Source organism: Capricornis sumatraensis, chromosome 17 (genome assembly GCF_032405125.1).
Source record: "Capricornis sumatraensis isolate serow.1 chromosome 17, serow.2, whole genome shotgun sequence".
Lineage (NCBI taxonomy): Eukaryota > Metazoa > Chordata > Mammalia > Artiodactyla > Bovidae > Capricornis > Capricornis sumatraensis.
This window is the reverse complement of record NC_091085.1, coordinates 60,539,164-60,563,945: the sequence shown is the minus strand read 5'-3', so window position 1 is coordinate 60,563,945 and position 24,782 is coordinate 60,539,164. Positions and strand designations below refer to the sequence as shown.

Below are 24,782 nucleotides of genomic sequence, written 5' to 3'. Positions count from 1 at the left end.
AAGCTTGCTCCCAGGGGTTGCGGGATTTGGTCCCCTCCACACCCAGCCCCACCAAGAATCCACAGTCTCTACAGAGCAGAGGCTGGGGGGTCACCTTCCCAACAAACCCCTGTCTCCTCCGCTCTGGGTGGGCCCTGCCTGCTGGCTTTAAGGACTATCTGGAAGTGGTGGAAGCTGATGGAACTGTCCCCACCCAATTGACCTCCCACCCCTGGACAGACCCAGGGATCCATCGCAGTCGCCCATTCAGGTCGGACTTGGCTCTGCGAGCCAGGCCTGGAGGCAGGGTCTGCGGGATTTCCCTGCAGATTCTTAATGGCTAAAGCTGGGAGAAGACAACCGGGCGCCACCTCGTGGCCAATGCTGGAAGGGCCGGTGGGTGGAGCGGTGCCGCCAGGATCCTCCGAGGTTCCCCAGATCCACAGGGCTTCCTGGCGGCAGCTTCAGCTTCCCAGGCCCCACGCCAGAACCATGAGCCGGCGACTCGGGGCTGGGGCCTGGGAAGTTACGGTGAAACGGTGTCTGCGGCAGTGGGTTCGAGGACCAGTGGGGCGGGGGCGGGGTGGGAGTGGGGGGCGGGGGGCCTGGAACTCGGGGTCCCGGGGGGGGGGCCTGGGGCGAGGGGGCGGGGCGACGTGGGAGCACCTGCTGCTGGAAGTAAGTGAGACTGGATCTCCACCAGGGGCTGAGGCTGCTGCCTAGAGGGGGCCTCGGCGAGAGGTGAGAGGAGGAACCGGGGGACGTTTGAAGCGTCGAGGCCTAAATGGGTGGGAAGAGGAGTGACTCGCTGGTTTTCCCCTCCTTTTCTCTTGGGCTGGGCTCTCAGGACTTCTGTGACTTGCTCGGGCGGCCCGCTCCCCGCCCCCTCCCCCGCCCCCGCCCGCGCGCCCCTGCACCCCTGCACCCGGGACCAGCCAGGCCACCCCTCGCTGCCCGCTGCCCGGTCCCTGCCCCCCGCCCCTAAGCGTACTCGCTTGCGTCCACTCAGCTCCTGGGGCTTCTCGTATTTCCGCTTCCGCCTCAGGTGCACGTCGTCCGACTTTCGGCGCAGGATGCCGTCGGGGGGCACCTTCTTGGGGTGCTCGTCGGACCTGCGCCGGGGCGCCTCCTCACACTCACTCCTCCGCTTGGCAGGCTCCTGCCCTTCCTTGTTGTCCCGGTTCATCTTCTGCTCCTTGAGCAGGGAGCCAGGCAGGTTGGAGGCGTACTTAAAGCCAGGGCCACGCTTTTGCTTGTAGGCCAAAAACAGAGAAGGAACACACCAACTGTATATCTTTGGACTTGCCCCTGCCCCCGAGTCCGCAGGAGCCCCTCCCAGCCGACATCGCGTGGCGGGGACAAGCTGGGTCTGGCAAGGCCAAGGTCTACCCCTCCCGGGCTGACCCCTGGGACTTGGAGCCCGGCACTCACTTTCCCGGTCTTGCCGGCGTGGTTACACTTGGGACACTCCCAGCAGTTTGGAAGCTCATCGTTGACCACGCCCTCTGACTCCTTAATCTGGGAGGGACACACACCAGTCAGCAAGCAAGGAGGTGGGGAACAAGGCCAGCTCTGCCCCAGGCACTGACAACCCCCTCCCAAATGCTATTTCCATACCACCTTTGACCAAGAAAAAACAAGAGTAGTAGTTAAGATGGGTGGCTCTGGATTCAGGTCAGGATTCAAATCCTGATTGTGCCTCTTCCTAGCTCCATGATCCTGGGCAAATCGCTTGATCTCCGTGGACAAGTACCCTCAGCCATAAATGGAATGTGCCTGTTTCCTTGGAGTTATGTAAGAATTCAATGAGGTAACCTAGTGAAAGCAATCAGCTCAGGGCCTGGCACCCAGCAAGGACCCACACACTGTTCAGTCATCTCACAGCACCATCCTGGGTGCTTGGCATCAGCCAGTCAAATGTGCTGTCCCGGTTCTCCTGGAGATTCAGATCCAAGAGATAGAGAAGTGACCAGGGGCTGGGGGAAAGTCTTAGCACCCCTTTCAGAGTGGGAGGTGGGTGTGTTGGGGAAAAGGGTAAGTGTCAAAACAAATCTCCGCTAACATCACTGAGGGAAAAGGGGACAGACACCTCAGAGTCGAAGCACCCTTTAAGGCAGGCCCACTGGCAGACCCACCCTCATCTCTCTAAACAGAGATACACCTGGGCTGACGGGAGGTGCCAGGTATGACGACATTCACTTGAGACAGAAGGTGTGAGGTATGTGCCAGCCCAGAGCAGTAGCTTCCTTTCAAAGGTGGAACCGGCTGCCTAAGAAGGGCAGGCCCAGCATGACAGTCCCCAGGAGAAGGCAGGCCTGTCCTGGGCACACTGAGGGAACAGGTTCCTGGCACAAAGGACAGGAATGCAACCACCTGTTGTTACATGACCTACCCTCCCCTGGCCCAGGCCTTACTTTCCCAGAAGCCCCAAAAGCAACCCAACTACCCAGTCTCTCTGGCCCAGGTGCAAGACTCTGGGAACTCTGTGGGTCTGAGGTCCTAGCAGGTGGAGTGTGTGCATGTGCACACATGTGTGTGTGCAGAGACATGGGTGTGTGCAAGGTCTGAGCTAGTCCAGGCCCTTCTGCTCTCAGCTCAGCCTCGGATGCACAGAATCCCCCAGACTCCCAGGTCTTCCAGGGAAGGAACTTACTCCCCTCCACCCCAACCACCCCCAGCATCAGCACCACAGAGAGAGAGCCAGGGTCAGGTGTTGAGCAGTGCAGGCCGATGCCCCCAAGCCTGCTCACCTTAAGGCATCCAGGGTGGATGATTTCATTGCAGATGGAGCATTCCATGAGCATGAGGTTAAACTTGCCTTCTTCCTCTTCCACTGTGTCCTCTTTTCCCGCCTCGCCACACACCAGGCACACGGCGGTGTGAGGCAGCACTGGCTGTAGGGGAAGAACACAAGGGAAGTCAGCATGGCTGGGACCCTGGGGAACAGATCAAGGGCAATGAGCTCCCCTCAGGCCTTCCAGGAGCCCTGGGAGAACCAGCCCAGGGCTGCCACCGTTCATTCATTCATTCATTCATTCAAATCCTTATCCATGTACTACCTCTACACGCCAGGTACTGTTCCAGCACTGAACCAGACAGAGAGAAGTCTCTGCCATCCTGAGCTTACATTTTAGTGGAGAAGCAGACAAAATGAAGAGTCTGTTAGATGGTGACAAAGGAAATGGGAGAATAAAGCAAGGAGGGCCGCCAGGGGAGAGATGAGGGAAAGGAGGGCTGACCTGAAACACAGAGGTCAGGGACCGCCTCATACTTCAGACAAGACCTGCAGAGGGAGGTGGGGCACAAACCAAGCCTGGATGTGTCAGGGCTGAGGCTTTATCTCTCCAGTGGCCATCAAAGCACAGATTGAGGATTCTGGGTCCTCAGGACTTTAAAGGGAGGTCAAACTATGTTCAGAATACCACCAAGACGTCATCTGCTTTTTTCACTGTGTGAGTGAAACCACTGGTGTCAGGCTCCAATATGCCTGGGCAGTCACTGGGCCATTCCTGGCTATACGCTCCTTAAAGAAATGGCCAGTTTCATTTAAGGGTATCGTCAATAAAGCAGTAGAAATGATTAATTTTATTAAAAGTCTGACCTCTGAGGTCACACCCTTTTCAGATTCTGCATGACAAAATAGGAAACAGCCATTAACTATTTTAGCTGAACACCAAAGAATGATGGTTATCTAAAGGAAAAGCACTTGTGACCAAGCTATGAGCTGAACTGGCCACTTTCTCCATAGATCATCAGTTTTTTTTGGAAAGAATGACTGATTTAAAAAAAAGGGGGGGTGGGTAATGGCACATTTTTTCAAGGATGAAAATAAGTGAGCCTGTCACAGAAAAATAAATGAAGGTATTTGTTGCAGACGATGAAATACAAATTTTCAAACAAAAATTAGAATTTTGGAAAACTTACATTAACCATCATGAAATAGACAACTTCCCAATACTTAAAGACATTCCGGAGGACACTAGTGTGGTGTTCACATGTGCGTTCATTCATTATTTTTTTTAACACTGTATAACACTATTTGCCCCAACTTGGAAAATCTGTAAAAACTAAGTGAGCCAGTATTTTCCAAATGTCCAGTGTCTGATGTTACAATATTATGCAGGAGTACATGAGGGGCAAGAAAGACTAATGAATTGTAATGTAACAGTATGAAAAGTGTGTTGATACAGTTTCAGATTCCACATTGCAACTAACCAGGGAGCGCTTGCCACCTGTCCCATTCTGGTGGTGGATCAGAATATTCACAATTCACTGAAAACACTACAGTAAAAGACTCCTCCCTTTTCCAACTACGTATCTATGAGCCCAAATTCTCCTCAAAGAGTTCTTTGAAGCATTACCGCAAGAGAATAAACACAGGAGCATACATGAAAACCCAGGTCTTTTCTAATGAACCAGGCATAAAAGAGATTTACAAAAACATAACAATGCTATTTTTCCTACTCATCCCTTTTGCTTTGGAAGATGGTATTTCTCATAAAAATGTTGTTTATGCTAACATATAGTGTGGGTTTCTTGTCATTTTTAAATGAATTCAAAACATTAAAAAAATATTATAGTAATGTTAATAAATAAATAGCCCACATAAACAAAAGCTCTTTGGGGGTTCTCATAATTTTTAAGAGGGTATCTGGAGACCACAAAGTCTGAGAGCTAATGTAGTCCTAGATTGTAAACCCCTGTGGGCAGGCTCTCACTCTCTCCTCCTTATACACGCCCACCTCCCAGTACTCACGATCCAGAGGAAACACACGGCCAATTTTTAGTAAACTGAGTTAGAACAGCTTCAAATAAGCTAGGATATACACTCCACCGGTAACTAGTAAAAATCTGTAAGATGACAACACATTTCAAGTGAATGGAACACTGAAGTCAAAGGCGTTCTCGTTCGTTCAGGTGAGGAGGGGCAGACTCAGAGGCCAAGTGAATGCAGAGACACTGGAGGGGAAGCCCTGGGCCAGGCTTGTGGGAGAGGGTGCTGGGAAGGGATCAAGTCAGTGGGAGAAGCGTCCTTGAGAGAGGGTACAAGGGAAAGCTGCCAACAGGAAGAGGCAGACCCACACTTCAGGGAAAACGGCCTGGAGAAGCAGGAGGGGGTAGAGGGTCTGCCTCGGTCACAGGTGGATAAAACATGGCAAGAATGCCCCAACAGATGGGGAAGGCTGGAAGAAGAGGACAGAGGGCTGCGCTTAGGCTGCCTTTGCTATCAGTCCCAGAAACGTCAGACTGGGGACACACACAGAGGTGAGATTTCCTACAACCGACAATCCCTTTGCCAGGCACCAGGCCAGACAGCAGGGCTGCAAAGAAGAGGTGACGGCAGGGACAGGTTCCTATACCTGGGCCTGGTTCACTGGAGGGAAGGCAGGGGTGAAAGACAGCACAGCCAAAGAGGAAGAGACCGTCCTGGGACTGCGCTGACGGGCCAGGGTTTAGGTGACACCATTCTCTAAACCCAGAGTCCCTACCGACAACCTCTTAATTTGTGACAGAATGCAACAGGTCATGGACCCTCACTCCAGAAAAATGCACACACACTCATGCACACAGATAACAATCTGTATTTAATTTCAGGGGAGCGTTCAAATTCCCTGAAATCCATTCCAATGGTCTGGGTACAGGTCATAAAAACACAAGCCATGAAACTCTAAAACTCCTGCACAGAAAAGAAAAAGACTAGTGACTAGTCAATAGAGCAAAAAGGTAACCTACAGAATGGGAGAAAATATTTACAAACCATGTATCTGATCAGGGGTTAATATCCACACCATGTGACAAATTCCTACAACTCAAGGACAGAAGTGCAATCCAATTTTAAAATAGGCAACGAAAAAAATAAAAATAAAATAGGCAACGGACTTCAACAGATATTTGTACAAAGAAGGTCTACAAATGACCACCAATCACATGAAAGCATGCTTGACATCAGGAAGCACCAGATAAATGTGAATCAAAACCACAATGAAGTAGCACCTGGCACCCACTAGGAATGCCCACTATCGTAAAAAAGACAGCAAGTGTTGTGGAAAATAAGAAGGAAATGGAGAAACTGGAACCCTTGTGCACCACTGGTGGGCAGGTGAGACAGAGCAACTGCTGTGGGAAACAGTATGGAGATTCCTCGAACAATTAAAAACAGAACTACCCGGCGATCCAACAACGGTACTTCTGAGTAAATATCCAAAGGAATCCAAAGCAGGATCTAAAAGGGATACTGGCAGGCTCCTGTCCACTGCAGCGTTATTCACAATAGCCAAGAGGTGGGGGCAACTTAAACGCCCATCAACACATGAACAGAAAGAGAAAATGCGGCGTATCCATACACTGGAATATCAGTCATCCTTTACAAAGAAAACCCTGGCAAGGATGAGCCTCGGGAACCTTAATGCTAAGTGAAATTGACAGACCCTGCCCTATTCACCTTCTAAGACATGTAAGAAGTAGTCACAATTAGAAACAGAAAGTAGAAAAATGGTTGCCAGGGGCTGGGGTGGAGGGTGGGGGGAGGTGCTGTTCAATGGATATAGAGTTTCCATTTGACAAGATAAAAAAGTTCCACAGATCAGTTTGCAATAAAAGAAAAGTACACTGGTAATATCACTGACATGTACATTTAAAAATGGTCACAGAAGTTATTGACCACAATTAAAAACAGAGACAGAAAATACAAGCAGTACATGTAGGAGGAAGAGGAAGGTGCCCAGGCTTGAAGCAGCAGGGACACAGGAGGAAGGCTCCCTGGATGCCAGGCTGGGCCTGCAATGGGCTCACCTGGGCCGGAGGCCTTGATCCTCCCGCTGAGCCTGCTGTCCCCGGGGAGCAGCGAGATCGCCACTCCCTCCCTGGGGCTGGAGGCACAGTGCCCTAAGGAAGGCAGAGTGCGTCAGTGTGTACAGGGCAGATGCAGGGCAGATGCAGGGCAGAGCTGGGACCCCGCCGAGTGGCCAGAGTCGGTGCCCACCGCCCTGTCCAGGGGGGAAGCAGGAGGCCAGGTCTGGTGGGGCTGGCCAGGCTCTCCAGCAGCCCACTCCTGGACCCCATAAATCAGTCCTCTTTCTCTGAGACGGCCCCTTCAGGAGGGGCACTGACCTTCCACCCAGACCTCTGACTTTGAAGGCAGGACAGGAAGGAAGGGAGGGCCCACAACCATCATGAACTGGACCATAAATGTTGGCAACGGGGTCAAAGACAGGACAGGCTGCCCCGACATCTTTAATGGCTGAGACTTCAAAGTACTGGGTCATCAAGGGAAGGAAGGAGTTTAAGACCATCGGACTATGAAGAAAAAGGAGCCGCAGCACATGGCAGAACCATCCCGGAGGCCTGCAGCCAGCAATCTGGAAACAGCACTAGGGGCCCCCTCTCTTTCCAGGAGGGAGCGCCCCTCCGGGATTTCTGCTGCGGCCACACCGTCTTTCAGCGGAGGGACTTGCCGAGAGCAGCCCCACGCGGAGGAGGCGGGAGGAAGGAAGGGCTGCCCCTCTGCGAGGCGGGGGCGGGGAGAAGCACGGCCTGGGGCGCACTCACCGCGATGCACTGCCGCATGATGCAGCTCTGCTTCATCCGCCCGGGGCCCCCGAACTTCTTCATGTCCTTGCAGAAGTGGCACTCGCCGCACTCCGTCCGCAGGCAGGCCTCGCACTTGCGGCATCGCGTCCGGCGCCGGCGAGCTCCCGCCGTGGTCCGGTTGGCGGCCAACTTCACCGCGGAGGCCGGGCCCAGCTTCCCCTTGGGCCGCCCTACCGCCCGGTTCTGCGGGAGAAGACACGGGCGTGACGTGGTGAGACGGCGGTTTAGCGGTAAAGTGTGCCGCACCCCTCAAAGACATACTGAAGTCCCGCCCCCACGACCTCAGAATGCGATCTTATTTGGAAACAGGGTCTTTATAGAGGAAACCACTAAAATAAGGGCCTGAAGGGGTACGTTGCTCCAGTGGGGACTGGTGTCCTTGTGAAAGGGGGCACGTGGATGCAGCAGAGAGATCTTATGTGAAGACGCGGAGAGACGGCGGAGAGACGACTGGAGGGCCCCAGTCTCCAAGCCAAGAAATGCCAAGAAAGCCAGCGGACGCCAGAAGCTGGAGGAAGAGAGGAAGGGTCCTCGCCTAGAGCCTTCCGAGAAAGCAGGGCCCTCGCGACACCTTGACTTCCAGCTTCCAGGCTCCAGACGGGATCCGTTGTTTGGGGCTTCATTATGGCAGGCGCGGAAAACTGCGGGCTACATCTCCTGCTTGCGAGGGCAGCTCAAGAGCCGCCCGCGGCCCCCACGCCTCAGGCCAGGCTCCTCAGGCCACCCGTGTCTCCGCGGGGAGCCCGTCCGCCAGGAGCACCGCCCCCTCCGCACACCGCCCGCCCAGCTAAGGCCAGCTCGGGCTGCAGGGCCCCGTTTACACACCGCCTTCTCCCGGCCGCCCTCCCTGACCGCCTGCTCCGGCCCGCCACAGCGTAACTGCCCATCCTCCTGTGGGAGTCTTCTCGAGACAAGAGCTCGGGAGGCAGTTACGGAGGGAGCTTGTCGCCACTGTTCCTCCACAAGGCGGCTGACACCGGGCATGCGCTCAATAAACCAGACCCCGGGAGAAGGAGACCGGAACACCAAGGAACTGATTTCTGAGACCTTACCCACACGGACTCCAAACCCTATCAGAGAAACACAGGTGACCAGAAAGTGCTGGCGAATGCTGAACAGGGCACGAGCCAGCCACACGTCCTGCTCTGAGACCCTTACAACCTGGCCACCAGCTCCAGAGCCTCCTGCAGACCAGGACTGGAAGCCAGCTGCTGGGACACTGTCCACCCGGATAAGATCTGGGAAAGACCTGGATGGCAGGGAGAGTCTGTCCCGCCTGGAGCAGCTTTCTGTCTGCTGGAAAATGGTTCATCCCTCGGTCAGGGAGACGCACTCTCTTCCCAAAACGATCTAATTGGCATCGAACGCTTCAAGCCCTTAGCCAGCTTCAGTCCATCCCAGCCCTTTCATTTAAGTTGCTTGCCAAACTTGGATCCCTCAGCAAAATCCTGCCCCGCGCCAGCTCCCAGGCCCAGAGGTGTGGTTATGCTGTACCACAGTGCAGAGAAAGTCTTCCTTCCAGGGACCTGCCCCCGACAATACACACTTACAGTCCCCTCCCCAAAAACTACATGGGCTGCTGAGAAACTTACAACCACATCAGCAAGGAAAAGAGCCCACGTTTCTCTGAGAATCATGCCTCACTCCCACCATCTTCTCTGACTCTTGTTCCCTCTCAACTTGCTCTCAACTCCAGAGGGAAGGAGACCCAGCTCTGCGGGTCTCTGCGTCCTCACTGCCCCTGCCCTGACCCCGCCATTCCTGCCAGACCACGCCAGTGTCCCCAGGCGGGGTACAGGGCTGCCCCAAGGCAAGTTACTCCTCCTGCAAGCTGCGGAGGGCCGCCCTGCACACCACACACAGCCCAGGGAGGTCTGGAGGGGTGGGGGGGTGGGGCGCGAGTCATGCACGGGGGCAGTTCCACAGCCCTGGCAGGCACCTTCAGAGGGATATGTCGGCCTATGTATCACCTGTCAATTCAGGTCAGGTCTTGCTGCCAGATGAGTAGTGAAAAAAAAAAAAAAATCAGTTTTCAGAGTCTCTAGATTTGAGAACAGCAAGTAAGGGACCGTGGACCTGAACATGAAGCAGCAAGCAGCCATGACAGGGACAGTGACCACAGTGCAGGTGGGCACTTGCCAGGGGCCTGGCATCCTGCTCATCACTTCACATAGGGCATCATCTAATTTCCTAGTAACAACCCTGTGGGAGATGAGGAAACTGCGGCTAGAGGGTAAGTGACCTGCCCAGGGTCAGGGAGCCAGCAGAGGATGTGCGTACCCTGCAAGTGCGTGTAAACGCTATAAACCAGAGTGATGCGCAGGCCGAGTAGAACGATCGCTCCCAGATCCACGGGAACTGACCACACGCCCTGGAAGGGGCCCACAGCTAGTGCCTCGATGCCCTCAGTAGAATGGAGGCCGACACAAGGTGCAGAGGAAGACATCAGTTTCCAGAGAAATGGAAACCAGCAAGGTTTTTCCCTCTCTTTACATCCCAGAAGACTCTGGTAAAAAGCCTGAGTCCAGTTAGCAACTCACTCCTCAAATCCCTGAAACATGGGAGATTCAGAGCTACAAGTCAGGTACAGAGAGGACAGCACACGGTCTAGCCCCACAGACAAAACCAAGGCCAAGGGCTCACACGCTGACCCTGGAGCAGGAGAGTCTAAGGACTTAGCTTCTTTGATGAAGGGAAAAAATTCCAGGTGTCCAAAACTGGCTTCTGCCTCCCACTCAGGAGCATCAGGTATAAACAGCCGCTGAGCACCCCTGGCCTCACTGCCCACTTGGAACTATGAGAGTTGGGTCAAATCGACCAGAGTCATAAAGCTCATACTTGACTCTGAAATAAACCCACTTTCCTTTGCTTCCCAAAGTTCATTTTCATCTGAAGAAGCACTTTCCCAGGCTACGGGAAAACCAAATCTGTCTGGATCTCGATGGCAGCTGAGACATCCTGGAAAATGACAAGAATCAACAGTGGACAATGCCTCGAAGGAAGAGGTTTAAGGGCGGCTGCTTCCAGAGACCTTGATTCAGGCCCTCTTGGCCAGGCCGCCAGACAACCAGAGAAGCTCCTGCTGCCTGCAGCTTCGTGGGCCAGGGGGAGTCAACTGCTCGGGAGTCAACTGAGCAATACCTGAAAATCAGGAGCCTCATAAAGACCACTGAGAAAATTAACAGGTAAGATCAGAAGGTCTCTATTAGGGAAGGTGACGCTTCTATCCTAACCTCTTCTGGGTGACACCTAAACGTTCCCAAACTTCTTTTAGTCCCAAATTTTGGTGTCCAACTCTTTGTGACCCTGTGGACTGTAGCCCGCCAGGCTCTTCTGTCCACGGGATTTCCCAGCCAAGAATACTGGAGTGGGTTGCCATTCCCTTCTCCAGGGATCTTCTCTGGATCTTCCCAACTCAGGGATTAAACTCCTACACTGGAGTTGGATTCTTTACCACCTGAGCCACCAGGGAAGCCCAAACCAATACTCCATTCTACTCTATCCTACCTGTACCTCTATTCAAATAACCCAGGATGGTCCTTTGTTAATTTCAGCCTGAAGTGTTCTCAGCAAAAGGGAATGGTAGCAACCACTGACTTTCACATACAAACCAGCCTCCCAAACCCCAAGGTTTGTTGATTTTATCAGCTCAGGACTCACAGTCTCAGCTCCATCTGGTTAGGAAAATTGAACCCACACAGATCTTAAGTATTTCAACACTTTTTCCCCATCAACATCTCATAAGTATCATCCTTAAAAGGAATGTTATTGATAAGAAAGTTTTAAATAATGAAATTTAAAAAAAGGAATACTACTGAGATAGTTCATTCATTCCACAAACATTAACTGAGTGCCTCCTATCAGATCTTATTCTCCAGAATATTCATGGGCAGAACCTTCAATCCCTCATCTCTAAAATATTGGGATTAACATTATTTGGATTAACCTGAATTAATAAAAAGACATCCCACGTTCATGGACTGAAAGACAATACTGTTAAGATGGCAGTACTCCCTAAAGTGGTCTACAGATTCAGTGCAACCCCTATGAAAATCTCAGCTGGTTCATCTGTAGAAACTGAAAAACTGATTCTAAAATTCATGTGGAGGGACTTCCTTGGTGGTCCAGCAGTTAGCACTCCACACTTCCAGTGCAGGGGGCAGGTTGGATCCCAGATCAATTGGAGAACTAAGATCCCACAAGCTACACTTCATGGCCCAAAAAAAAAAAAAAAAAAAAATCATGTAGAAACACAAGGAACCCGAAAAACCAAAACAATTTTGAAAATGAAGAACAAAGTTGGAAGACTTACACTTCCTGATTTCAAAACTTACTTCGAAACTACAGTCCCCTGATAGCTCAGCTGGTAAAGAATCTGCCTGCAATTCGGGAGACCTGGGTTCGATCCCTGGGTTGGGAAGATCCCCTGGAGAAGGGAAAGGCTACAAACTCCAGTATTCTGGGCTGGAGAATTCCATGGACTGTATAGTCTACGGGGTCGCCAAGCGTCAGATACGACTGAGCAACTTTCACTTCACTCACAGTAACCAAAACAGTGTGGTACTGGCATAAGGACAGATATACAGATCACTGCACTGGAACTGAGAATTCAGAAATAAAGTCCCATAAATACAATATTTATGACCAACTGATTTTTGGCACGTATGTCAAGACAATTCAGTGGGGAAAAGAACAGTCTTTCCGACAAATGGTGTGGGGATAAATGGATACCCACATGTAAAATGATGACGTTGAACTCTTACATCACATTACATACAAAAATTAACCCCAAAATGGATAGAAGACCTTAATGTGAGAGCTAAAACCATAAAACTCTTAGAAGCAAAAATAAGGATAAATCTTCATGACCTTGGGTCAGGCAATGAGTTTTTGAATACGATACCAAAAGCACAGGTGACAAAAGAAGATAAAACTGGACTTCAAAATTTTAAACTTCTGTGCTGAAAAGGGCACTATCAGGGGTTTCCCAGGTGGTCCAGTGGCTAAGACGCCATGCTCCCAATGCAGGGTTCTGGGGTTCGATCCCTGGTCAGGGAACTTGATCCCATGTGCTACAACTAAGACCTGATGCAGTCCAAAAAAAAAAAAAAAAAAGGCACTATCAAGTAAGAAGTACAGAGAGTGGGAGAAGTTATTTGCAAAGTATACATCTCTTAAGGGGCTAGTATCCAGAGGGTATAAAACAGCAACAACAGAAAGACAACTATCTCGGGACTTCCCTATCAAGTAAGAAGTACAGAGAGTGGGAGAAATTATTTGCAAAGTATACAGCAACAACAGAAAGACAACTATCTCGGGACTTCCCTGGTGAACCAATGGTTAAAACTCTGCGCTCCCAATGCAGGGGAAGCTGCGTTTGATGCCTGGTCAGGGACCGAGATCCTCCGCGTTGCAGCTAAAAGCACAAGTGCTGCAACTGAAGATCCCGGACACAGCGATGAAGGTCCTGCATATGCTGCAACCAAGACCGGTGCAACCAAAAGGATTCAAGCAGATACTTCTCCAAAAAGAGACATAAGAAATGGGCAATAAGCGCAGGAAAAAATTTATCCGAACTAGGCCAATAAGGCATGTGATCTGTGCCAGAGACTCATTCATTAACCCCCTCACACTCACACCCACCCACCTATCCACTCAACTGTCTTCTGGCTGTGAATTACACACAGATGCAACGCTAGGTGCTGGGACTACAAACCTGATTAGTAAGGTGTTTGTTCCCTACTCTCAAAGGCACTACAGTCTAGGGGGAGAAAGCTATGTTACTGCATAAATGCACGGCAACACAATGATGATAAAATCAAAAGCTAACATTTACTGAAGTAACACTCTTTTTCAATATTTGTATTGATAATCTATGAGGGAGGAATTATTTTCTTTCCAGGTGGTTCTGTGGTAAAGAATCCGCCTGCCAGTGCAGAACACATAGGAGATACAGGTTGGACCCTGGGTTTAGAAGATCCCCGGAGGAGGAAATGGCAACCCACTCCAGTATTCTCGTCTAGAAAATTCCACGGACAGAGGAGCCTGGTGGGCCCCAGCTGATGGGGTTGCAAAGAGTTGGACACGACTGAGCACACACATCCATTTAGAAATAAGGAAACTGAGGCACAGAGCAGTTAAGTGATCTCCTTAATGTCATACTGCCCATAAACGAGAAGCCAAGATAGCCAGGCAGGGGCCCTACAGCCTGGACCCTGGCATGCTGACCCACAAGTGCCTCATCTCACAAGGAAGAGAGGCTGAGACAAGTGTCACATACAGTGGCTGTGACTAAAGTGAGTTTTAGAGAGAAGATAGGCTGCTGCAGGCCAGGAGGAGGGGTGGGGTTCAGGAGTGAATATTCTAGGCAGAAGGAAGAGTAAGATAGAGAGAAGAAGCTCGATGACTCGTACAAGGAATAGCTTGATATGGCTCCTGGAAAACAGCCCTGAGGTGTCAGGAGCCTAAACCTGCAGGGCCCCATAGACCACATTATGGTGTTCTGCATAAGAGCTGTTAAAGGGCTTTGCATGCAGGAACAAAACAATTGTATTTCGGCTACAATGCAGGGAGTGAATTTTTTGGGTGGTGGGCAAGATGAAAGACAGGGATATGAATTGAGGATGCTACACCAGTCAGGCCGAGGGTTGTGAAGGCTGGGGTAGAAGCCACAGAAGGAATGTCAGGGAGGGGAAGAGTCAGGGTGTTTTAGAAGCAGAGCCAGTTTAGAAGACCCGGCAGGCTGGCTGCAGGTGGGGCTTACAAGCAGGAAGAGTCCTGGAAGACTGAGGTTTCAGGCTTGAGCAACAGGAGAGAGGAGAGAACACGAATTCACTGTAGACACATGGAATCCGAGGAACCCATGAGACATCCAAGGAAGGTGGCCAGTAGCGAACAGCCAGGAGGGACTGGAGCTGAGGTACACAGCTGGGAATCAGCATCGTGTGGTGCTGAACTACTTAAGTCTATAGCGTTGTTCAGGGAGAATGGACAGCATGGACCACAGGGTCCTGAGCAGTACCTTCAGGAGAGAAAACATCCAAGGGCTGGGTGACAAAGAGCACCCTACTGACCAATGGCCAGAAGGGCAGGAGAAGCAGCAGGAGTTGGTGGCATCGCAGACGGAAGCCAGAGAAGAGCTTCAAGGAGGGAGCAGGCCAGAGTTTCAACTGTCAAAGGAGTCAGTCAGGAGAACAGTAAACGCGGCTGTGTCTGTTTGTACGATTTGGTGTTCCCCACCAAACTGCCCCAAACAGCAGCCCACTGACACCTGGCCCCAAGAAGGGTAGCCAGAGCCCCCAAACAGCAGGGAAATCTTTGTCATGCTAACGTTACCTTCAGTTGTATAACAGATTTTTTTCAACATCATGTCTATTCCCAGATCTTCAAGCATAATGGATATCCCAGGAAAGGCTGGTTTTGAGCTGCGCTGCAGGCTCCCTCACACACACCTGCAGACTCCAGGGAGGGTTCGGGTTTGTTTATATACCAAGAGTAAGGAGCAAGAGAATAAAAACACAGGAGCTACCAGAAACCCAGGGGAGGGGTGGGCCTCTGGAGAATCCAAGCAAAGCTGAAGACCTTTATCCCAGAAAAATGCACATACACACGAGGGCATAAAACTTTCGTATGTTATTTGGGGAGGGTTCAGGGATCCATTATGAAAATGTCACTCAGTATTAACAGTTACAGAGAATAGTGCAGTGATTACAGCCATATAAATTTCTGAGATCTTCTTCATCATAATTTCCTAAAATTCTTTTTTTGGCCGTGCCACGGAGCATGTGAGATCTTAGTTCCCCAACCAGGGATCGAACCCGTGTTCTCTAAAGTGGAAGCACAGAGTCCTAACCACTGGATCAGGCAAGTTCCCTTAATCAGTATTTTTAACCAACAAGCAGTAATCATTTTTAGTTAAAAGAAAAAAAAAAAAGGAATAACGGTATTTACTCTTCAGCATTTAAAAAAGAAAACCACAAGATGGGATTCTCCTTACTAATAGCCCTCAAACTAAAAAATCAGAGCTGAAAAGAATCTTCCCGCACATTCTGCACTGGAGAAGCAAAGGAAGTCCATGGGAGAAGGCCCAACCAAGGGTCTCTCCCATTGCACAGGCCCAACACTGGGAGCAGGGGAAACCCAGGGTACTGTGGGAAGGTGAGGGGCAGAAGGCCAGCTTGGCGGTACACGCTTAAGGAAGCCTGATGCCGCCCAGGACTGGACAGCACCCTCCAGTGGGGACCAAGGAAGTGCAAAGACTTTTAAGGTAGAGCAGGCAAAATTCTGATCAAGGGTGAGGGGCCAGGCTCAGCTGCAGGGACAGACCAGGTAACAGAAGCTTCCTGACAGGGCCTCCACTGGGGCCCTTCACGCAGCAGGTGGCCCACAGCAGGTGGCTGAGCATACCTGCATGCCCGCACTCCAAGACTTCTGCCCCTCCTTGAAGGAGACTTCAGAGGAGAGTGGGGTCTACAGTCTGTGAGCTGTAGATTCCATCCAGAGACTCTGGCTCCCATGTGGAAGACACAGTTGCCTCAGAGGAAGCCGCTCTTCTCAGATCCAAGAAATCCTGGGGCTGAGGAAAGGGTTGGGGGTGGGAGGGCAAGCAGCAGGGAGCCACGGCCTGGAGGGTTGGCAAATGCAACTTCTCTATTGGGACTCTGGGGAAAACCTTCTGCCCACTGGCCTGGCTTACAGGTCATCTCCCTCAGTGCTCCTGAGTGGTAGCATCATCTTAAAGCGGCAACCTGGAGAACTTCCGTTACTAGTAACTCCAGAAGTGCCACAGTCAGGCTGATGTGAACAGGAGGGGGAAAAAATCTGCCTACAGGGAGTATGGGTCCTCTCAGGAGTGGCAAAAAGGTGAAAATGTGATTTAAGCCCAGAGACGTACCTGTCCCATGTAGTGTCCACCATAGGGTGTGGCCAAATTAAAAAACCAACACAAAACAGGTAACAGGAACCTCACCTGACACACCAAAACACAATCAATACTGAATACAGGTGTCTTATGAGTGACGAGATGCAGGAAGGGTATGCTGTTGGCAGGGATTAGGCAGACCCACACTGAACTGAAAATTTTCAGAGGAAGAGTTGAAATATGAACTAAGCAGCAAGAACTGAGAACCTCACAGACTGTGCTTCTGCCCTGATGAAAGTTCCAAGGTAAAACCACTTGGGTTGTCTCTGGGTTCGTCCGATCTAGCAGACAAGTGAGATTCAGGAACACATCATAAGATACACGATGAGCCTGAAAAACGTCCAGCAAAACTGAGAAAATGCACTTTAACTTCATCTCTGTTACATAAAACCACTTAATAATATGTGTGTTACGACTTAAGTGCAGTATATATAGTACTTCCTCAACCACGCCTGATAGAAGGAAAAAAAAACGTTCCTACATCTTGGCCTGAACATTCCAAAACATCTTCATTCCACTGAGGAAATGCACCCGGGATTATAAGTAAGCATCTTATTCACCTAGTCTCATGCCCACACGATAACTCAACCCGTCAGTGCTTAATTCCTCAGACAAGTCTACCAAGCCGGTGCCCTGTTTCAAATACCGTGCAGATTCTACTTCGTAAAACCTCAACTTTCTTTCTTCCCCTCCTTCCTAAACACGAATGTCCCCGGAGTAAATTCACGCCGTAAACACACCCAAGGCTTTGTTTTATACAGATTTCAACCCCCTGGTCCCAAGAGAGGTTGCTTTCCCTTCTAGATGCAACCGAGGCCAAATACTGCCATCTGGGGTCACGGCTTCCTCTCGCCGCTGCCGCCGCCGCGGAGCGGACTCGCTGGGTTCCGGATTCCCCGCGCCGGCCCGAGCCTCGTACCCCTTCCTGTCTCCGTCTGCCCACGGCAGGCGGCCGGCGCGCGGCGCCCAGACAAAAGCTCGGGCCGTCGGGCCCACGGGCCCCGGGCCGCCCACCCTCCGGGCCGCGGGCGTCCTCCAGCCCAGAGGCCGAGGGTCCCGGTGCAACTTTGCGAACAGAAAGGAAGGAGGCGCCGTCGCCTGCAGGTCCGGGTGCGCCCGGGGCGGCCGGCACGCGCGTGGGCCGCGGGCGAGGGCGCGAGGGGAGGGCGAGGCGCGCCCGGCCGCCCGCGCCGGCGCCCGCAACTTGCCCGCGGGCCGTGGCCCGCGCCCCTCAGGGCCCGCCCGACGGCGAGGCCCACATTGTCCCCGCGGCACGGCCGGCCACCCTCACGCACGGACGCTCGCACACGCCCCCTGCCCCGGCCGGCTGCGGGGCCCGAGGCGCCCGGGTGGCCGCCGGCCTGCCGCGCTCCTCCACGCCCCGCTCGGGCCCGGCCCTGGCAGCTCCGCCGGCGGCGACTGCAAAACTTTCTCCTCATCGTGGCGGCGGCGGCGTCGCGGCCGCCCGGGGCGCGTCAGTCGGCCGGTCGGGAGGTCGAACCGGCGGGCGGCGGGTCCCTCCCTCAACCCCACCCCGGGCCACAGACCTGGTCCGGCTCCGATTCATAGTCGTCGTCCTCGGCGCTCACGGACATGGCCATGGCTCATGGTGGGCCCAGGCTCGCGCGCGCTGACATGGCTGGAGCGGCGCCGCCGCCGCCGCCGCCCGCCCGGAGCAGGCTCGGCTCGCCCTGGCTCGGGCTCGGGCTCGGGCTCGGGCTCGGGCTCCCGCTGCCGCGAGGAGGGAGCCGCGCCGCGCGCTTCGCACGCCCGCGCGGGAGGGGGCGGAGAGGGGCCGGCGTGGGGAGGGCCGGGGCGCTCATGCATATGCATGAGGCGAGCCAGGAAGGGGCTGGCCCCCCGGGCCGGCGGGCCAATGGCGCGGCCCCGGCGTTCGGGCCGCACACAAAGGGAGCCCGGCCTGCGGTGACACGGGGGCGGGCCCGCCGAGGGCGGCCCCTCGCGGCCGGAGCTGGGGGACTGGGGCTGCGTGGGGGCGTGCCCGGCGCCCCGCCCGGCCCGCGCGCCGCGGGATGCACATGGGTGGCTGCACGCCGCGCGTCTCTAACAGGAAATGCACGCCCGACCTGGGGTGGGGTCTTTTGTGTGGTCCTGCGGGGTGTCTTACAGGAGCCCCGGGGTGCATGGGCCGCGGGGAACGGCCCTGCAGGCGACACCAGGGACGGGTCCCTGTGCCCCCGGCAGCGGACACACGGACTCTTAGGTTTGCACAAGCTGTGAGACCACGACCTGATATGCCTGCGAACCCGGGAGTCCCGTACCCTCTTCGGGCCCGCTGGCCTGGGTACGGTCTAGGGAGCTAGTTCTGCAAGACGCCAGCAGTTCGGTTAGGCTGGTCCCCTGACGTTGCCCTCAGGTTTGCCTTTCCAGGTCGCGAGGGAGTCAGCGTAAAATGCGGCGTGGTGCTACAGGCGGGAGCTGTACTGACTTGGGCGGTTGCCAGACAGAACACCATGAATGCACCCTGCCCTGAGGTGGGCGCCCTACTGTCTTGGACAGGATCCCACGCATACCCCGCCCTTTCGTGAGGTGCCCAAGGGTCGCTCTCAGAAGGGGTGAGGGCAGGCCAGAACCCAGTCTCGTAGAAGCCTTGCAGTGCCTGAAGCTGGCCCAGAAGGTGTGGGTTTCTAAATTCTTAAACTGGAAACATTCCTAATGCTTACTTCTAAAGCAGCCCATCCTGTAGAAAACTGTTACTGGAAATCCAGATTGAGATTGATTTAAAAGAAAAAAGTCTAGGGGGTACTTAGGCCAGCAGTCCTTACTCTGAAGGAAGAGCTCAGTGACCATTAGCTAGAGTGTGCAATTCTGTTATAAGCATCAAAACCACAGCCAAACTCAAGCTAAGGACCAGACTGACTTAGCTAGGTAGCTGGCATACTCATCATCTAATTAGGATGTCCAAGGTGACACTGAACATGTATACATGCAACCGTTTCTTCATCTGTAAAGTGGGAGGGTTTGCCCAACCAAGGAATCTGAGGCTTTCCCAAGAAAAAGCTCATAAGCTGTGAAGCCTGGTGACCAATTCTGCAGTGTTGTCCAACTGTTATTCATGCCCAGGCCATGGGCCATGAAATCCACTCTGAGAATAGAAGGGACCCACAGGCAGGTCATGCCCTGGGCTTTCAAGGAAGGCAAAATGAGTGATGGATGTACAACTCAGGAGGTTTCTATCAGGGAGTCGGCAGGAGTGAATAAACAGGGATGTCAGTTTTACTGAGTGTATTTTAAAGTCTGAAATTTATACAACCACTGACACTTACGGGAGGAAAAAAAATCCCAGCCAACTTGCTCTTTACTGAAACATACCTTTTCTGAATTACCTTTCTCCCTTCTTACATTTTTCACAATTCACTCAAGGTTAACAACAAAAACGTCATTTTGAAAAGAATACTCCCCCCTCCATCTCAATCCACCCCCCAAAGTCTCAGCCTTTATAAAACTACCTTGTCTGGCTTAAAGTCTCTATCTGATGTAGTCCATGAACTCTCAGGGGCCACTCAACCTAGTAGGAAGTCCCTTAAAGAAAGAGGAGGGGCTGAAAAAAAAAAAAGCTAATCATGCTTTCACTTCACTGTAATTGGTCAAAACTGCCAGGGTACAGAAACATACAAATAGCACAATACATCAAGAAAGAGGTATGGAAACAGGACTTTTTCTCAAAGGTTTTTCTCATTACCTAGTAGGAGTACAAGATTATTTAGACCTGTCTTTGGGCTGATTTCTTTTCAGAATTCTCAAAAGCTCACTTCTGTATTTAAGGAAGTAAAAAGACAGTTCTCATTTATCATGGTTCAAAGAAGAGAAAGGGAAAGTGTTAATGAACAGAAGCTGCAGCTAACACAAAACTTCCTTCCTTCCGTCACATCATTTCTGAGCTAAAAGGGGCCTCACCGGACATCCTCGTCCCTGACTTCACAGGTAAGCAAAGCCCAGAGAAAAGATGAGGAAGCCCAGAGAAAATTGGAAAGTAGCTTTGAAGCCCAGGGTTCCTTATAAAACACCATCCAGAGACCTTCTCTAGGGGTCCAGGCAATAAGAGGAGCTAATGTTTACTAAGCATGATTGAAGGGCTAGATCCCATGCTAAGTGTAGTGCAGATATATCTCATTTATTCTTTTAGACAGCCTCATGAGGTATGTTCTACCGTTCACCCATTTCACAGATGAGGAAATTGAGACACATGGCTGCTAGGAAGTGAAACAACCTGGATTTGAACCTATAAGCAGCTGGAGCCTGCAGCCTGGGCTGTTAATAACACTGCACTAATTCCAGAATCAAGACAGGAGGATGCCATGTGAGACCCGTGTAATAATCCAAGTGAAATACTCAAGATTTATGTGGAAAATTAACTGTCCCTTATTAAAGTTTACAAATTCTGTGTTCTCAGTTCAAATTCAATTTCAGGACAGGTAGGTATGGTTTTGGTAACCAGATTGCTGCCTGATGGATCTGTGGAGGTTGATGTGAAAGGAGGAAGCCAGGATTAAGACATGGCAATGTGGTGGGTCCTCTCCAAATTCTAACAAGGCTCATGCCAGCAGCCACTGCCCTAACTCCTCTTAAAAATTCCTCTTCTGACACTTGAAAAGAGCCTTTTAGCATCTTTACCTCCTTGATCAAAACTTCCTTTAGTTAACTGGTACACACAACTATCCAACGTTTCTTTTGTATTAATAGTGTACTGGACTATATATAAAATATATTATTTACTTGCCCAGAATTACTACCATAAAATTTAGCATTTATATTGTGCCTTAGGCTTGTCCTTTCTCCCTTTCAACCTCCTCTTTCAGGGACCCTAAGAACTGAACAGTCTCCCAGCTCCACTTAGCCAAGGTTTACTTTCTTAGAAAGAGTTCCCCAAAGCTAATGCCATCAGGGCAACTGGTGCTTGCCCTGAGCCAGGAGGGTCCAAAATTTTCACCAAGTGAGGAAGAAATAAATAAAAACAGATGGAAGCCAAGCCTGCCTCGGTCACAGGTGTCACCCACTTCTTCGCTTTCTCTGAATGTCATTTAATTTTCTGGTCTGCCTATTAGATCATGAGATTCTAGGAGGGATCCCAGTCTGCCTAGAGATTCTGCCCAGACTTAGCCATCTGAAGGCACTGCAGCCTGTCCCAGGGCAGAGATGGGCAGTGACCTAAAGTAGAAGGGAGAAGGCAGCCGTCCCCTCCAGTCCTTTCCATCCTCACGTCCAGGACCAGTAAGAAAGGGACAGATTGAATAAATGCCCCCTGGACTCTGGGCTCCCTAGGGGAGGGTCTCCCTGGCATGTGCCCCGTTTCCTTGTATCCATGTCACAAACAGCATGGCTAAACTTAGAAAAAGTCTTTTCCAGAGGATCAGGACAGGGAAAGAGAATGTATTTCCTGTGTCCAGACCAGTAACTGGCTGGCACACCCCTGAACCAAGGGACACCATTTGTAAACATGCCCCTAAGGAAGGGACAAAAATGACTCGGAGGGTTGCTTCCTAACATACATAATAATGTATGTTTACTAAGCAATAGAGAATGCATGCTTCAGTTATTTTACTATTATTTTACCACTTGTCTCTCTGTTCTTCAATGGGTTGTTCCCCATTCACAGCCCAATAAGTAGGTCTTTTGGAGAGTTATTTTTCTAATAAAACATAAATAAGAAAAATTTTTGCATTGTGTCACATAGCAATTTAGGACTAATTTCAGAGCTGCCTGGATAAAACTGTGGTTCAAAGAGTCACTGTATGACAGACCGAGGGCTGCACTGATTTCGGTTAAGGAAATTACTAATGTTAATTGCTTTTTATTTTGCCCCTGGAGAATCATTCCACAAGTATTTAAAACCCGCATATATCTGTCAGATGGCTCCTTTAAAGAGACCAAGCTTTCTCTTAAATAGAGTTCCTCTCCTAATACTGTCTCCTTACATTACAAAGATCAACCAATAAATATTTACATTCAATGGAAGATTTGTGACTGTGCACAGGATTTTTTATTTAAATTAACTAATTTAACAGGTGACTGGCACTGATCTGAAAAATGTTTCCTGCCATCCATCTCATTTCCAACTCAATCACTGACCTTAGAAACTTACTTCCCTTCTCCATTCATTTCCCTACACAAATCCAGGTTAAGGCTGAGCGCTGGGACAATTTGCAATCCCACCTCCCACCCCAGAAAATAGGGACTAAAAAGTACATAAAATGCCAGCGTAATTTGGGCCTACAACCAGGACTTTTTATTATTATTTTTATTGTTTTTTTGCCAAACTACTTGGTATGTGGGATCTTGGTTCCCCAACCAGGGACTGAACCTGCATGCCTGCGGTGAAAGCATGGAGTCCTAACTACTGGATCACCAGGGAATTCCTTCATGCAGGACTTTTGTAATTTTTTTTTTCCCTGTCTACTTTGCATGTGGGATTTTAGTTCCCTAACCGGGGATCAAACCCCTGCCCCTGCAATGGAAGCATTGAGTCCTAACCACTGGACCACCAGGGAAGACCCCCAAATATTTTTCTTAACAAGACCAAATCTTGCCCTTGGTTTCCTTCGTAGTCAGAGCACCCCTCACTGTCCATCCCACCATCCTTCAAAGAAAGACCTTGGAAGACCAGGTTATAAAGACTTAAAAAGACCAAATACAAAGCTTACGCAAAATGGACCAATAAAGCAGACAGTGAAGAGGCAAAACAGGAGTAAAACTGGCAGCTCTGTTCACAATGGTCAAAGGGCAGAAACAAATCAAATTCTGTCCATCGATGAAAAAGGTAAACAAAATGTGGTATATCCACACAATACATCAATAGAGCCACACAATGGCGTGTTATTCAGCCATAAAAGGAATGAAGTGGTGGCACAAGCTACAGTGTGTTGAATCTTGAAAACACGCCAAGTGAAACACACCATATAGTATGATTCCATATATATAAAATGTCCAGAATGGAAAAACCCACAGGGACCAAATGCCAATTCATGATTGCCAGGGGCTGGGTGGGGATGCGATGGGAGAGTGGAAAATGACCTCCTAATAGGCACAGGGTTTCTTTGGGGAGTGATGAAGATATCCTGGGGTTTAGAAAGAGGTGATGCTTACACAACACTGTGAAAATACGAAATGTCGCTGAATTGGTACTTTAAAATGGCTAACTGTATGCTAATTGAATTTTACTTCAATTTTTAGGGAGTTTGGGATGGACATGTATACACTGCTATATTTAAAATGGACAACCAACAAGGTCCTACTGTACAGCACAGGGAACTCTGCTCAATGTTTTGTGGCAGCCTGGATGGGAGGGGTGTTTGGGGGAGAGTGGATACATGTATATGCATGGCTGAGTCCCTTTGCTGTCCACCTGAAACTACCATAAGATTGTTAATCAGCTATATTCCAATATAAAACGTTTTTAGAAAGTGTATCTGTGTATACACACACATGTGTTTGGGTATATATGTATATAGACAATAATTGTATCTATATTTGTATTTATATACAATACAAATATTTGTATATACAAATATACATATACACACACACATATATATACATACACACACACATAATTTTGTTTTCCTTTTCATCAGTTATCATTTAAGAGTGATCTTAGTTCCTGTCCCTGACAAGTAACCTGGTTAGGAAATGTAGCCAATCAGCCCTGGGGCTGGTTGAAACTTACCAGACCAAGGTGATACTTGAATCACCTTCTAAATGAGCTGCTAACAGTCACCATGGGGGTCTGATGGGCTTTGACAGCGCTTGAAAGCCTTTCGCTTAAGGACGCCTAACAAATGCGAATACACACTGGTTGGTATGGCTGGGAGCAGGGATGGGGGGACAGACACACACACACACTCTCTCACATACATACTGTGGCTGCCTTCTTCACTTACATTCTTGCTTTCTTTTAAAAATGGCTCAGCTCCAGCAGGCCAATTTGCCTCTACAAGCCCCTTGGATCTATGAAAATCTATGAGTTTACCAAGATACTCAAAATAGAAAAAACCTGACAAAACTCATCTGTCACCATTTGAAGCAACCATTATACCAACTCCTTAGTTTGAAAATTGGTGTTTAAAGGGAAAGAATTAAGCATGTGTGCAGCCTTTTCAGGAGGAAGTATATTCAAGGGAAGGGCCCATTGATGAGGGAAAACTGCAGAAAAAAGCCAGCTAGCGCATAAAGGAGGGATGATAATACTTCAAAGATTCATTTTCTTTTTTGGGGGCTGTGCAGTGCAGTGTGTGGGATCTTAGTTCCCGACCAAGGATTGAACCCATGGTACCCT

At 50.6% G+C, this 24,782-nt stretch overlaps 1 protein-coding gene across 1 annotated transcript in view; it reads right to left on the bottom strand.

The window, feature by feature from the left end:
* Positions 1–24,782, bottom strand: part of KDM2B (lysine demethylase 2B) — a 118,902-nt gene that overhangs the window by 7,493 nt on the left and 86,627 nt on the right. Inside the window, exons 13-16 of the mRNA XM_068989735.1 lie at positions 7,528–7,752; positions 2,730–2,873; positions 1,411–1,497; positions 971–1,231 (exon numbers count right to left, since the gene is read on the bottom strand). Of these exons, the coding sequence (XP_068845836.1) occupies positions 971–1,231; positions 1,411–1,497; positions 2,730–2,873; positions 7,528–7,752 (717 nt within the window). The remainder of the gene's footprint in view (positions 1–970; positions 1,232–1,410; positions 1,498–2,729; positions 2,874–7,527; positions 7,753–24,782) is intronic.